This window comes from Capra hircus, chromosome 6, assembly GCF_001704415.2.
Source record: "Capra hircus breed San Clemente chromosome 6, ASM170441v1, whole genome shotgun sequence".
Taxonomy (NCBI): domain Eukaryota; kingdom Metazoa; phylum Chordata; class Mammalia; order Artiodactyla; family Bovidae; genus Capra; species Capra hircus.
In genome coordinates, this window is record NC_030813.1 from 103,061,258 (window position 1) to 103,076,936 (window position 15,679).

A 15,679-nucleotide genomic window follows, 5' to 3' on the forward strand; every position below is an offset into this window, starting at 1 on the left:
CAATCCTTGGGTCAGGAAGATCCGCTGGAGAAGGAAATGGCAACTCATTCCAGTATTCTTGCCTGGAGAATCCCATGGACAGAGGAGCCTCGCAGGGTATAGTCCATGGGGTCACAATGAGTCACACTCGACTGAGTGAGCACACATGTGCTGATCTGTGGCTGTGATACTGTATAATAGGCACTGGGCTGAGGATCTGATGAGAACTGAACTTTCCTGCGTGTTCTCATTTCATGCAGGAGAAAACCAAGACACAGAGGGACAAGCCACTAGCCAGGGTCACATAAGCAGCTCTAAATCCAGAGCCCTGGCTGGTCAGCAATGTAATAGTGCCTCCCAGCTGGTTGCACAGTACATAGCAGGTGTTCAATAAGTGCTGACTGCCCCATGCATGTTATCTACTTTTCCCCAGTTATGCTGAGAAGGTTCTGGGATTCTACATCACTGTTTGGTTTTCAAGCAAAAGAAGGATTTTCTTTCCCACCTCAGACTTCCAGGATGTCTGGTTTGCTCATTGAGATTCACCAAGTAAGAGCTGATTTGATTATACCTTTAAAGCTGTCACTTCCTCCGAGAGGCCTTTCGTGATCAGCCCTCATCTGTATTAGCATCCTGCTGTAGATTGAATTCAGTTCAGTTCAGTTCAGTTGCTCAGTCATGTCTGACTCTTTGCGACCCCATGAATCGCAGCACACCAGGCCTCCCTGTCCATCACCAACTCCCAGAGTTCACTCAGACTCACGTCCATCGAGTCAGTGATACCATCCAGCCATCTCATCCTCTGTCGTCCCCTTCTCCTCCTGCCCCCAATCCCTCCCAGCATCACAGTCTTTTCCAATGAGCCAACTCTTCGCATGAGGTGGCCAAAGTACTGGAGTTTCAGCTTTAGCATCTTCCTTCCAAAGAAATCCCAGGGCTGATCGCCTTCAGAATGGACTGGTTGGATCTCCTTGCAGTCCAAGGGACTCTCAAGAGTATTCTCAAACACCACAGTTCAAAAGCATCAATTCTTCGGCACTCAGCCTTCTTCACAGTCCAACTTTCACATCCATACATGACCACAGGAAAAACCATAGCCTTGACTAGACGGACCTTAGTTGGCAAAGTAATGTCTCTGCTTTTGAATATACTATCTAGGTTGCTCATAACTTTTCTTCCAAGGAGTAAGCGTCTTTTAATTTCATGGCTGCAGTCACCATCTGCAGTTGAATTATGTCCTGGCAAAAGATATGTTAAGGTCCTAAACTCTAGTATCTGTGAATATGACCTAATTTGGAAACAGGGTCTTTGCAGATGGAAACAAATTAAGATAAAGTGAATATGTTCGTTGCACAGTCATGTCCAACTTTTTCAGTCTCATGGACTGTAGCCCGCCAGGTTCCTCTGTCCATGGGAGGTCTCCAGGCAAGAATACTGGAGTGGGTTGCCAATTCCTTCTCTAGGGGATCTTCCTGACCCAGGGATCGAACCCAGGTCTCCTGCATTGCAGGCTTTCTTTAACATCTGAGCCACCAGAAAAGCCAGTAGTCATGATAGATGAAGGTGGGCCCTCAGTCAACAAGATAGGTGTCCTTATAAGAAGAGGCACAGAGACACACAAGGAAAATGCCACGTGATAAAGGAGGCAGAGCTTACAGTGATGCGTTTAAGAACCAAGGAATGCCAAGGGTTGCCGGTAACCACCAGAGCTGAGAGGGGGTCCTAGAAGAGAATTTCCCTGAGCCTCCAGGCAGAGAGTAGCCCAGTGCTCACTTTGATTTCAGACTTCCAGCTTCAGAACTAAGAAAGGATATATTTCTGTTGTTTGAAGCCACCCAGTTTGTGATGCTTTGGTATAGCAGCCCCAGGAAATGAATACATACCCCAAGCTTTGCTGCAAGCTGACTGTATTCATCCTGTTCTAAACTCCATCCCCCATCCTTTCAGAATATTCTAGAACTCGAGTATCTGACTGTCCTCAATTCAATAGTTCAGATGATGTGAACATTCTCCCCTCTGTGCATTGCAGTACGTTACATCCCTGTGTGTTCAGGGCAGGGAGGTGCACTTCTGGAATAATCTAGAGCTCTGGAATCTGCCAATAGTGGGTTAAGTAAATGCTCAGCCTTGTCACTTATCAGCGCTAAGAACTTGGGCCCACCAGGCAGCCTCTCAAGCCACCTCTTCCATAAAAGTGACCACAATGGCACTGCCTTAAGAGGGATGAGGATTAAGAGGTGAGGATTAAGTAGGACAGAGGTGCAAACACCTGGACAGTACCTGATTGTACCTGGCCTTCCATAAATGCTTCTTGAATTGAACTGAATACAATGACAAATCCCCCAGTGGGTGGTTCATTCAATTGCTGTTGTCGTTCAGTCACTCAGTCGTGTCCAGCTCTTTGTGACCCCAAGGACTGCAGCACTCCAGGCTTCCCTGTCCTTCACCAACTCCCGGAGTTTGCTCTTACTCATGCCCATTGAGTCATCCAACCATTTCATCCTTTGTCACCCGCTTCTCCTCCTGGCTTCAATCCAGAGGATGGTTCATTCAATAGATGAAATTAAGTTTCAGTTAATAACATAGGCTCACAAAATTGAAAAGATTAATTGCACAATATTTTCACCTGCTATTTAGATCCATGGAAAAAGAATTACTCAATTATACAAGGTTTTGTACTTTCTAAAATGAAAAAAAAGAAAAGTCAAAGGGAGGTAAGTTATTTTTTCCTTACATAAAATTAACTCACTGCTCATTAACATGGTTCTCCTTTTGTAGTCTTCAGCTTCCTAAATATAAGCACACCCCATCTGTATCTGAACATTTTTAGAGTGCCTCAGAATTAGTGTTGATTTAATTTATTTTCACCAGAGATTTGCAAAATATTTGCCTAAGTTATTTTGAACTGTCGGTGAGTCATTCAGGGAGAGAAAAGGTAGTGTCTGCAAAGCGGGCACTCCCTAATGCACAAAACTGAGCAAGCAAGAAGACGGGGCTTGCGGGGACCCCTCCCCATCCTCCCCCCTTCCAGGGGCACCCTTCCCGCACTGCCAGGGGCTTCTCCTGTGTGCAAGTGTTTCCTGAGTCTGCACTTCCCAGAGAGGAAAGCTGAAGCTCCTTGGCTCAGTTGGGATGCCCTCTGTGAGCCGGTCCAGGCTTGCCACCCTCAGAGAACACCTGTCTCCTCTGGGGCTTCCCAGGTGAAAGTCACTCAGTCGAGTCCAACTCTTTGTGACCCTATTGATATACAGTCCATGGAATTCTCCAGGCCAGAATAGTGGAATGGATAGCCATTCCCTTCTCCAAGGGGATCTTCCCAAACCAGGGGTCGAAGCCAGGTCTCCCACACTGTAGGCGGATTCTTTACCAGCTGAGCCACCAGGGAAGCCTAAGAATATTGGAGTGGGTAGCCTATCTCTTCTCCAGGGGATCTTCCCGACCCAGGAATTGAACCGAGGTCTCCTGCATTGCAGGTAGATTCTTTACCAGCTGAGCTACAAGGGAAGCCCCCTTCCCGGGTGGTGCAGTGGTAAAGAATCCGCCTGCCAGTGCAGGAGATGCAGGAGACACGGTTCGATCCCTGGGTGGGAACGGTCCCCCGGCGTGGGAAATGGCAACCCACTCCAGTATTCTTGCCTGTAAAATCCCATGGACAGCGGAGCCTAGCGTGGTCCACGCAGTTGCAAAGAGTCAGACGCCACTGAGCGACCAACACTTCCACTCCTCATTCTCCGCTGCTTCACTCGAGCCCGCCACCCAGTGGCTCGGAGCCGCAAGAACAGGCATCAGTCTGCACAGCCCCGTCATCAAAGCCCCTGCCTCCAAGTTCCTGTGGAGCCTCCCATTTCCTAGGAAGTTACTCATTCGCTCTCTCCTCACCGTCATTCCCGGGGTTGGGAAGATCCCCTGGAGGAGGGCATGGCAACCTCCAGTATTTCTTGCCTGGAGAATCTCATGGACAGAGGAGCCTGGAGGTCTACAGTCCACGGGACTGCGAAGAGTCGGATCGGACTGAAGCGACTCAGCATGCAGGCACACCCCTCCTTCCCAACCGGTGAAGGCTGCTCTGGGCTCACCCATCCTCCCCTCCTCCTGTCTGCTCCACAGTTCCCGGAAGACAAAAACTGTTCCAACAGACCCCATCCCATCCTAGTGCCTGTTTGTCCTACTGAATTGAAAAACAAGGCCTCCAGGAATGCAGTTTATTCATTAATATCTGAGGTCCTCAAAACTGAGTATATTTTTGAGTGGCAGTTGGTTAAGTGTGTGTGAATGAATGAATGAATTAGTGGTGAGTGGGTGACTGAATCAGGTGTTCTCCTTGGTAAGATTGTCCAGCTCTGAGATGTAATCATATTAACGGCAGTTAGTCTTTTTTAAAACCTCACCATGAGAGCAAATTTAATTATATTATTTATAAAATTCCCCAAGATGCCATAAAGTGCAGTGAAGTCTTTTCTATAATCCTGATATGACCAGCTAAGGCTGTTAAGTCAGAGTTTTATAAGCGTGGTTTTCCTGGATCTGACTTCACTAATTCTTATCATAAGATGATACATTTGTTCTGAACTGAGAGGAACAGAACTGAAGTCAATAGTTCACAGGCACTTTGTCAAGCGCCATGCTGGGCACTTTTATATACGTTCCATCATTGTACAAAATGCTGGGCCCAGGTGATGCTTCATCCTCGACGTTTTCCTCACCAGTCATCGCCATCACCATCAACATCATACCGTTACCATCATCGCCATCCTCAGAAGCTGCCCCCATTACAACACCCCCACCATCACCTCCACCACCACCATCACCATCATCATCACCGTTATTGCTACCATCACCACCATCATCATTATTACCATAACAACTAACATCTGTCGAGCACTTCCTCTATATCAGCCACTGGTCTATATATTTAACAAGTGTTTTTCAGGTAATCTGCAACACAACCCATAAAACAGACACAATTATAGCCACAATTCTTGTAGATGAGAAAATTAGGAGACGCTCTGGGATTTTCTCCAATATGCATCTAGTGGAGGGAAAGGCAAAGCCACAGGACAACAGCAGGGCGGGAGTGCTCTTTCAAAACTTTCTGCAGCTGAAACAAGCAGGTGGCCTTGGAGGTCAATCCCAAAGAAGGCAAGCTCAGAGCAACAAACACAGCAGCCGTCAGTAGAACAAAGTTCAGCCTTCCCATGACATCTCTACAGCATCAACATTTGCCCCCAACCTTGGTGTCCTAAAGTTGCCGATGGTCAGAGATAGGAAGGGCCCCAGCATCAGCCAGGCCAAGTGCTTTACATGACAGCTGAGAAAACCAAGGCCCAGATCTAAAGTGACGGTTGTTCTCAAGTCAGCTTTTATTACCCTTAACACCCAGCCCCCTCAGACCCCTGAGGGTTCCAGATAATCCTTGAATGACAGTGGTGTGTCCCCCACCAGGCGTGTCCACTCACCCAGGGGTGCCTACACGTATGCACCAGCAGGACCTGGGACTAGTAGTCATTCAGGGCAGGGTCCCCACATACCCCCAGACTCAGTTCAAAGGAAACCTCCCTGTTGGTCACACAGAACCTTAAGACCAGGCTCTGGCAACAGGCTGTGTCCCCTCTGGGGACCACAGGGGCCAGGGTGAGGGGCCCAGTGTCAGAGGACTCCTTCCCAGTGATGGTCGGTCCCAGGCCTCTGCCCCAGATGGCCCGGGTCAGATGGGGTCAGGGCAACTCCCCTCTTCCTGTCTCCATTCTTCTACTGAAGGGAAGTCCTAGAATCCATTCATGTGCAGCTGTAACTCACTTACTGAATGTTGATCAGGGACCCAGCATGTCTAGGCACAGTTCTACCTGGGGAAACCTAGCCATTTTCTCCTCCACGAAGCTCACTCCTGATGGGAGGGGACACACAAGGCATGGATGGACTGGTAAGCCTATATATACTGACCAGGGGTGGAAGGACTTGGAGGAAAGAAAGCCTGGCCGGGGCAGGGGGAGACTAGCTGGTGGGGAGGGGGTCATTCCTTGCTTAGAGTGGTCAGAGGGACCTTTGGGCAGAGACCTGAGTGAAGCCAGGGCGGGAGCCGGGCAGCACTGGGTAGGAGCTTCCAGGCAGAGGGAACGGCAGGTGCAAAGGCCCTGAGGTGGGATTGTGCGGGGCGTGTTGTGGCCGACGCAGAGGAGTGGGGAGCACAAGGCTGCTGGGGGTGGGCAGGAAGTCGAGGAAGGACTCAGGATTATTCTAAGTGTACTTCACATCTCTTTCATCCGTTCAGGTGTTTCAGGAGCCAGAGGATTTAGATGATTGGGAAATGAGAGAGTTAGTCCTTCCCCTGAGCCGCTCATGGTTTTCTGTTTTTCCTTTTGTCCGTCCAGTGGACACACATCACGGAGCCCTGAGCAAGGGTTCAAAGGAGTTTCCACGGTCCAGGGCAGGAGCCTGAAAAACACGGTGAGCACCGCCCTTCTCTTTCCCCTTCCCCACCCCCAAGTCCTGCTGCCTCTACCTGCCAGGTACTCCCCATGGTTCGCTTGGCCCTGAGTTGTCAAGGGAAGGGAGATGGAGGGGAAGAGAGAGAGAGAGTGAGAACGTCTGGTTACCTGTCACCCGAAGGACCGACCTCATCACAGGACACACTTAGGGGCACCTGTTTCGGTACCAGCCTCCTGAAGTCAGATGGTGAAGTCCCTCCCAGGATGGGGAAAGATGATGAAAGTAACCAAGGGAAGACTTGGAGAAGAGACCTTTCTCCTACTGGGGACAGTTGGGGTCACCCTGTGTCTCCGCCCCCTACCCCCACGGCCCTCCCACAACCAAGGAGCACCGTGGGCTGCACAGGTGCCTTCCGCATGAGAGGACAGCCGTCTGCTTGGGTGGCTCCTGCTGGCCTCATTTCCCGGGGCTCTGCACCGTCATCTGCTCCTCCACCTGGGAACGCACCCCGAGGGTGTCACCTCTCACAGCCCCCTTGGCAAACTGCTGTCCCTCATTAATATTCCAGTGCCCTCCCAGGGAATCATTTCCAGGTCACTTCTTCTTTAAACCTTTGGCACGTTGACTTTCTATTTTTAAAGTGATTATTTGATACATACAGAAAGGTAATTCATAATATGTGTGCATGTAGATCACGGAGTAGACTGATAAATGAAAATAGCTGTGGACTCTACCCTGAGCCTAGAACACACTATTCAATGTGCTCTTTCCTGCCCAAACCCTCCCCCTCCATGAAAGTAACTACTCTTCTGAACAATATCCGGGTTCGATCCCTGGGTCGGGAAGATCCCCTGGAGAAGGAAATGGCAACCCACTCCAGTACTCCTGCCTGGAAAATCCCATGGATGGAGGAGCTTGGTAGGCTACAGTCCATGGAGTCACTAAGAATCAGACATGACTGAGCAGCTTCACTTTTACATGCTATAACCCTAAACCGTCTAGCACTTAGCTGAGCCTGGCTCTTTTTTAAAAATTTTTATTTATTTATTTTAATTGATCACTTTGCAATAGTGTGGTGGGTTTTGCCAAACGTTGACTTGAATCAGGCATGGATGTACATGTGTCCCCCATCCCGAATCCCCGCCCCCCCCCCCCCGGCTTTTGAACTTTATATAAATAGAACATTCTGTGAGTGTCCTTCAGGTAGTTGCCTTTTTCACTCAAGGTTATGTGTTGACATAGCTAGTGTTCTGTGTTCCCTTCTCCTGCTGTGCACCATTTCTCTATATGAATGTGCAGATGTCATCCATCCTGTTGTGAGTAGACATTTGGGTTGTTGCCCATACTTTGTTCTCAGGTTGATGCCCTGTGGCCATTACTGTAGTCTCCCAGGTTATGGGCTGTAAGAGTTTCTCTAGGGAGTTGACTAGAGAGAGATTGTTGGATTTGGGGTGTCATGTCACCAGCTTTACTGATGGAACTCCGACAGTGCTCTAAATCCATTGTACCAGTTTGACCATCCCCAGCAGCGAAAGACCTCACCCGCTCTCCGTATTCACAGACTTTCTGGATTTTGCAAATCTGATGGGTGTTAATGGTCTTGCCCACGAATTTAATTGAGTTAAATCTTCCCTGGAGATCTTTTCATATGTTTTCAGGCACTTCTCATGGTCCCTTCTAAGAGATATCTGTTCCTGGTTTGGGCAGGCATTTTTATCTTGTTCTTTGACTTCCTGTTGACTTGTTGAAGTTCTCTGCATATTTTCTTCATTCATCACCCGTTCATTTCGTATGTGGCAGATGCATTCTCCCTGCATGTGACTTGTCTTTGTTTATGGTGTCTTAAGCTCTTGAATTAGTGATGGATACTCTTCTATAACATCTTATAAAAGTTTCAAATTTGAAATGCTTTTCACATTTAAATATTCAGTTTGCTGAGGTAGGGCTTGAAGTAGAGATCTAAAGCAATTTTTTTCCAACGGGACAACAAATCTTCCAGCACCTTCAGTGAGTGCTCCACGCTTTCCCACTGACCTGTAACACCCTGCTCTGTTACATTTAGTCTCCTTATTTGCATTGTCTGGATCCTCTTCTGTGTCTGATCATCTCCCCTTGTGCCAATATCACACTGTCTCAAGAATCACAGCTTTGGGACTTCCCTGGCTGTGAAGTGGTTAAGACTTCACCTTCCAGTGGAGAGGGCATGAGTTCAATCCCTGGTCTGGGAACTAAGATCCCACATGCCTCATAGCTGAAAAGCCAAAACATAAGACAGAAACAATATTGTAACACATTGAACAAAAACTTTAAAAATGGTTCACATCTAAAAAAAAGCTTTTTAAAAAAAGACCGCAGATTTATCATAAATCTTGCTCTCAGATAGGGCAAGTTCTCCTCTTCCTAAATGCATTCCTCTTATAAAGATAAGTAACTACTAGCTACCCTAATCTTATTGCTGCGTTCATGAACACACAGCTCTTTGTCATCTGGCTTTGGCACCAATGTTGTTTCATTTCTCTTCTCCCTCTTTCCTCTGAATAACTCCTGCTGGATCATAGATTCAGATCAACCCTCATCACCTTCTGGGGTTCTGGAACCACCCTGCAAGCAGATCCAAGTGCTTGTTCTTTGGGTATCACCCTTCTCCTGCACTGAGTCAACCTTGCTTGCTATTTACATTCACTCCCTCCCTCTTGCCTCCCACTCACCCTGACTTGCTTCACCTTCGCACACCCAGCAGGAGAGAGCTGGGGAAAACTGGTCTAGAACCTTCCCTCCATCCTGGATAGCACTGCTCTTCCAAAGTCTTTGACCTGCTCTCTTGAAGCTGATGTTCACTGCAGTCCAAAGAGAAGGGTTCAGGGATCTCTGTCTCTATTTTCTAGGCAGAGGCAGTCTGCTCGCCCCCTCCTCTGCCTTTCAGCATTACTTTCCTTCTGAATCACCACCAGAGCCTGTGATGAGCCCAGATGGGATCTTGAGTCTGTCCTCTCACTGGGAGGATGTCGGGGGCAGGCAGAAATGTCACTCAGCCCATATGAGATCAGTCATCTCTCCGCACCAGACCTCCAGCCTCCACTGCATGCTAGCACCACGCCCAGCACCCTCCCTTCTCCAGGGTCCCAGCTAGTGGATCTCATATCCAGCCCATCAACTGCCTTGTTGCCCCTACTGCCCACGTCCCAGGGCCCAGCCTCTTCAATGGTTGGTCTGGCATTTGCTTTGCTGACACTGATCTGCAGTCACTCGGGTGGGCTCCAGGGATGCAGCCGTGCCAATGGCAGAGGGATGGGCTAAGTGGTGGCCTGTCCAGAGCCTCCAGGCTCTCAGAGGGGAGGCTAACTGCTCACCAACACTGTGGCCTGGGCTTGAGGACTCTGTCCTGGCCATGGAGTCCACTCAGCAGGCTGGCTGAACAGCTGGAGTCAGGGTCCTCGCCCAGCTTCCCTGGTCACACAGGCATAGGGTCTTCCCTTCCTTCCTCCCCAGCCCCTCCCTAGGCCCCTGCACCTATCCAGTCTCCCTCCAGGGACTTTCAGTCTCTCCCCTTCTCCTCCCTGCAGCGTGTCGCCAAGCCAGGCCAACACCACCCCAGCCCCCCGATGTCTTCATCCCCGACAGCAAACTGGACTTCCCTGGGGGCTCAGATGGTAAAGAATCCGCCTGCAACTCGGGTTCCATCCCTGGGTTGGGCAGGAAGATCTCCTGGAGGAAAGCATGACAACCCACTCCAGTGTTCTTGCCTGGAGAATCCCATGGACAGAGAAGCCTAGGGGACTACAGTCCATAGGGTCGCAAAGGGTCAGATACAACTGAGCAACTAACACCATCACTTTCCACGCCAGCAACCTGCCCCTGTCTTCAAACCCCACCCCCCACCCCGCCCCCGGCACTGTGGGAGCTCCTTCTCTGGATGAAATCTGTCTGCTCTGTCTCTCCCTTACTTCAAACCCTCGCAGCAGCAGCTCAGCAGAGCTCTTTGGCTGGAGCCCACACTGCAAGCTCAGCTTCTGGTTCTCCAGTCATGCTGAGAGGCGGGCAGCTAGGAAGGGGCCCGCTGTGCCATCCTCCCCCGTCTCCTGCACCGGGAGCCCCAGCAGAGGCCTTCCTGCTCCTTAGGCCTCCGGGCGGGCAGCCCCTCCTCCTGGAAGGCCTCTGGCCTGCCTGGTCACGTGACCCCTCTCCAGCCTGCTGGGCTCACCCGTTTACTTCTGTGCACGGTGCCACTTGCTGCGCTGGCGTGCTCTGTGGGTGCAGGCATCTCAAGTTTTCAGGACTGGTTTTGTCTTGTTGCCTCCCGTAGCCTGGGCGCCTGCACCGAGTCTGTCCTCAACCTGGCGAATGGTGTTGCTTCTGTGTTGCTGTGTTTTGGTCGGCTCCTCCCCAGTGGAATGAGAGATCTCAGAAGGCAAGCTTTATTTCTCTCTGCCTGTAGGAGCCTGGCATGCAGGGGGTGCTCTGTAACTGTTTGTGGAAAGACTGAGTAATTGAACAGACAAGTGAGTGAATCAGAATGGACTCTGCTGTGAGGGCAGCCAGGTATGGACTTTCCATCCATACTGACCCACCTGGGGTACCACGCTGATGGGCTAGTTGGGGACCTGTGGTAAGAACCAAGGTTCCCCTGTGTCCAGACACCCTGCAGGGCTGACCCAGGCCTCCCAGCTGCAGGGCTGAAGTGGGGGCGTGGAGACTGGACAGACAGGCCTGCCCCTGTTCCTGGGCGCCGGCCAGAGTTTGGAGAAAGCACAAAAGATTCTTGCTCCAAAATCAGACAGACCATAAGACAGTTTAAAAATGCACACAGCCGGGTGCTCTGTGAAGCCAGGGGTGGAAAGGTGGGTGCAGAAGAGGCATGAGGGTCAATGAACATGTTTGGATTTAAAAAAAAAAAAAAGAAAGCATCTAACAGGGAGGTTTGCTTTAACATTCTGGCACGTTCTGTTGATTTATGACTGTTGCTAGGTAACAGAGTACACTGAAGTGGGTGTGATTTTAAAGCTGTGGCTTCTGACCAAAGGAAAGAAACCATTAATCGGGCTGGGGGGCTGGAGGAGGGTGTAAATGCAACCCAGAGGACGGAACAGTTAGCAGCAATTAGAGTAAAGCCAAGGGGATCCAGCCCCTCCGTGTCTATAATCTTTCACGTGTGTGTTCAGCTGCGAGGATGGAAAGCCAGCTGCTGACATGGCTTCTCCTTCAGAAAGACACCAATGAGAATTTATCTTTTATTTTGCAGAAAATCGATTTAGTAGCCGTCCACTTTCTAACATAGCACTGCTGCTGTGCAAAGCGTATGAAGTGTGTCATCTTGATGGTCAGGGTTCATTGTCTTCACTGAGGTTACCAAGGGCTCCAGCCTCTCAACAGGACTGTTCTCTGGCTGGGCACACACTGATACCTCTGGGTGCCCTGCCGGGGTTCCAAGGTGAGCAAGACAGAAGTCCCCCAAGTGGTGAAGCTGACATTCAGTTTATGTGTGTGGAGGGGGTGGGCAGACAGTCACTAAATAATAGTCATGTTTAACAAGCCAAGTATATTTTATGCTACAAAGAAAAAAGCCAAGCCAAGTAAAAAGGTCCAGGAATAGGGGTGAATGTCCTGGAGGGCGGGGTGGTGCTGATTGCAATTATAAACTGGGGGATAGTCTCATCTAAGCAAAGTCTTAAAGGAAGTGAGGGACTAAGCCTTAGAGATGAAGGAAGAACAATCCAGGCAAAGGGATACGGAGCAGGTGCCCTGAGGCAGGTTGGAGAAACAGCGGGGAGGCCAGTGTGTCTAGAGCGGAGTGAGTGGGGAGGTGGGGGGCAGAGGGAAGCAAATCATGTGGGGGTCCCCAGGTCCACTCAGGTCCTCCACAGGGGGGACATCATGGAAGGAAGAGGGGGTACTGGGGGCGACTGCAGTTCACTGGGCCGTCCTGTGCCAGGTCTTGTGCTGTGGGCTTGGGCACCTGACAGGGGGTGAGACTCCGCTGTCTAGCTCATGGGACAAGCAGACTGAGGCCCCTGGGAAAGGGCCGGCAGGAGATCCAACAGTTGTTGAGTGACCAAGCCTGGATTCGGGCCTTTACCTGCCGGCTCCTTACCTGCCTTTTCCTCCCACAAACTCCTACTTATCCTGCAAGGCCCAGCTCAAATGTCCCCTCCCTCTGACTTCATCGGTACTCCTTACACTTGGTGCCCCACAGCCCGGGACCTCCCCCTCCTTGCAGTAGGGCTTCAGGTTTATCCTCTGGACCATGGACCCTTCGGGTCCTGTCCCCAGCCTGATTCACTCCCTAGAGCTCACTCTGGAATTGGCTACTGAACAAGTGAATGGGAGGGAAGGGGATGGGGAGAGAGGGAGGAAGTGAGGAAGGTAGGTGTGTGCAGAGCAGCCTGTGAGGGAGAGATGAGTGATGTGGGGAACAGAGGGTGAGGAGCTGGGAGGAAGGCCCATGTAGGCTGCGTCTCTCCCACACACATGCTCTTTGCAGGCCTATGTGTGTCCTGTGGGCTTTCTAGGAGGCGCGAGTGGTAAAGGACCCGCCTGCCAATGCAGGAGATGTAAGAGACACGGGTTTGCTCCCCGGATCCATGCCCGGCACACAGGCCTTTGTGCCGCCGAGAGCCATCTTGCTCCTTGCGTCTGTGTTCCAGACTCTCCCAACTCCGTAGGGCCCTCTCTGTAGTGAGTGTGGGCTCCCAGCAGTCGGAGCCTGGGAAGCATGTGCGTGCAGGCAGTCTATCTGCAAAGGGATCTCCGGAGTCATCTCTTGGTCTCTGCTGTGGGAATATGGGATCCCCGTCCACTGAGACATGGACCGAAGGTTTTGGAACTGATCCCTGAAAGAGAGGAGCATCAGCAATCCTCCCAGGATTCTCCTTCCAAATAAGTCAGGAGTGCCCAGGTGACACTGAGTACCCCCACTCCAGGCTGCATGGACTATACAGTCCATGGAATTCTCCAGGCCAGAAGACTGGAGTGGATAACCTTTCCCTTCTCCAGGGGATCTTCCCAACCTGGGGACCGAACCCAGGTCTCCTGCATTGACGGTGGAGTCTTTACCAGCTGAGCCACAAGGGAAGCCCACGAATACTGGAGTGGGTAGCCTATCGCTTCTCCACTGGATCTTCCCGACCCAGAAACTGAAGCGGGGTCTCCTGCATTGCAGCCGGATTCTTTACCAACTGAGCTATGAGGGAAGCCACAGGTGGGCAAAACTAGGCCAGCCCCTGGAGAAACAGAGAGGAGGGGCAGATAGGGTCCAGTAAATATAAGCTCCAGGGCCGTGTGTCCCCCAGGCTGGCTCTGCTTTCTGAGATTTGGGCTTGTGCCCCATTTCTGAATTGCCTTTCTGTCACTTGCAACTCAACAGTGCTGATCAACATTCCCCATTGTCCCCTGGTAACATGGAGCCCTCAAGGACACTAGCTCTCAAGACCTGCAGCAAGACTAGTAGGTAGAGCCCAGCCACAGGGACAGCCCACCCCCTCCAACCTTTTTCCATGACAGACCCAGCTGCCCTCCTGTATGAACCAGTTGCCTCTTTCCCTGGCTCTCCAAGGTCCTCAGGGTTCTGACAGCCCCACTGGACTTCCCTCTCTGGTTCCCCGAGGGAAGCTTGGATGGTCCTGCTACCCAGCATGGCCCTTGGGCTGACCCACCAAGACACCCACTCGAGCCGGCCCTGTACCATCTGCCCACTGCAGAAACTCTGTTGGTCAGCCTGAACCACTCCCTATGGGAGGCGCTGTGCTGGGAGGGAAGGAGAAGGGCTGGTCACCTGAGTTTCTGACTGGCTTCATTCATTCATTCATCCGACAAGTACTAAATGAGCTCCTACTGCCTGCCAGGCACTGGGGCCCATGGGGGAGAGGGAAACAGAGGTCATCTGATGCGAACAGCCGACTCATTGGAAAAGTCCCTGATACGGAGAAAGATTGAGGGCAGAAGGAGAAGAGGGCATCAGAGGGTGAGATGGCTGGATGGCATCACTGATGCAATAGTCATGAACTTGGGCCAACTCTGGGAGATGGTGGGGGACTGGGAGGCCTGGCGTCCTGCAGTCCATGGGGTCTCAAAGACTGGGCGACTGAACAACAATGTGGCATGGGAGTGGTTCCTCAACCTTAGCTTCTCTCTGTGGCTAATATTCCTTCTTGGGCCTGGGATGTGTAGGTTTCCTCAGACTCTGTTTGGAGATGCGTGATCTCGTTGAGAGTTAGTGTTAATATGGCTTGTGGTCCTCTCAATGGCTTTGTCCCATCTGTCCCATTTGTCTCACCTGGTTCCCCATGAATCTGTCCCTCAAGTTTCCTTGTGATCTTGAAGTCAGTGATTGTTGTTAGTCGCTCAGTGGTATCTGACTCTGTGTGACCCCATGCACTGTAGCCCACCAGCCTCATCTGTCCATGGGATTCTCCAGGCAAGAATACTGGAGTGAGTTGCCATTTCTTTCTACAGGGGATCTTCCCTGACCCAGGGATCTAACCCAGGTTTCCCACATTGCAGGCAGATTCTTTACCATCTGAGCCACCAGGGAAGTTCCTCTTGAAGTCAAGAATGTATGTTATTCATTGGTTTCTACTCCAATGTCCCTTGTAGGTGTGATACCTAATAGTGATCAATAATTTCTAATTTAATTAATGGATGGTGAATAAATGCTCTAAGGACTCAGCGATGACTTCAAGCACTGAAGTAATCAAGGAGGGCTTCATGGAGGAAGTGTCATGAGAAGGGTGGCTTGGAGTTGCTGGTAAGAAACACAAACGAGTCTCCCCTTGAAAGATGAATGTGTGTCCCCAGATGAGAGTCTGGTTCTGGGAAGCTGCACCAACTCCCAGGAGCCTACCTGCAGGACACTTGGAGTCTTCTTTCCCTGATACCACCAGGTCCAGGTGGGACATGGGGATGAGCATGGGGCCTTCAGGGCCCTCTTGCTAGGGCTGGTTGGAGGGGTAGATGTGTGGAGGGCGTGTACCCGGCCGGCAACATTGTGAATTATTGATCACCGGAGAGTAATGTATAGGAAAGGTCATTTCCCTCCTTAAGTCAAACTGTTCCATCATGCTTAATTGCCTGCTTTCCAAATTTCCCTCGGGCTGGCCTGGGGATGGGGATTAGTTCTGAGCCTATTTATTTTGCTTGAATCTAGTCTACAGGGTACAACAGGATGTGATCCATTCCTCTTTGGTATTAAGGTCTGAACACTGTGGACGTGATTAATTCAGGGGTTAAGTGGAGGAGAGAGGCTCTTCCCCTACCTGGTACTACAGAGAGGTGTTGCTCT

At 50.8% G+C, this 15,679-nt stretch overlaps 1 protein-coding gene across 1 annotated transcript in view; it reads right to left on the minus strand.

The window, feature by feature from the left end:
- LOC102189848 (epididymis-specific alpha-mannosidase) overlaps positions 1–15,308 on the minus strand; it is a 61,578-nt gene extending 46,270 nt beyond the window's left edge. Inside the window, 1 exon segment of the mRNA XM_018049925.1 lies at positions 15,242–15,308. Within this exon segment, the coding sequence (XP_017905414.1) occupies positions 15,242–15,308 (67 nt within the window).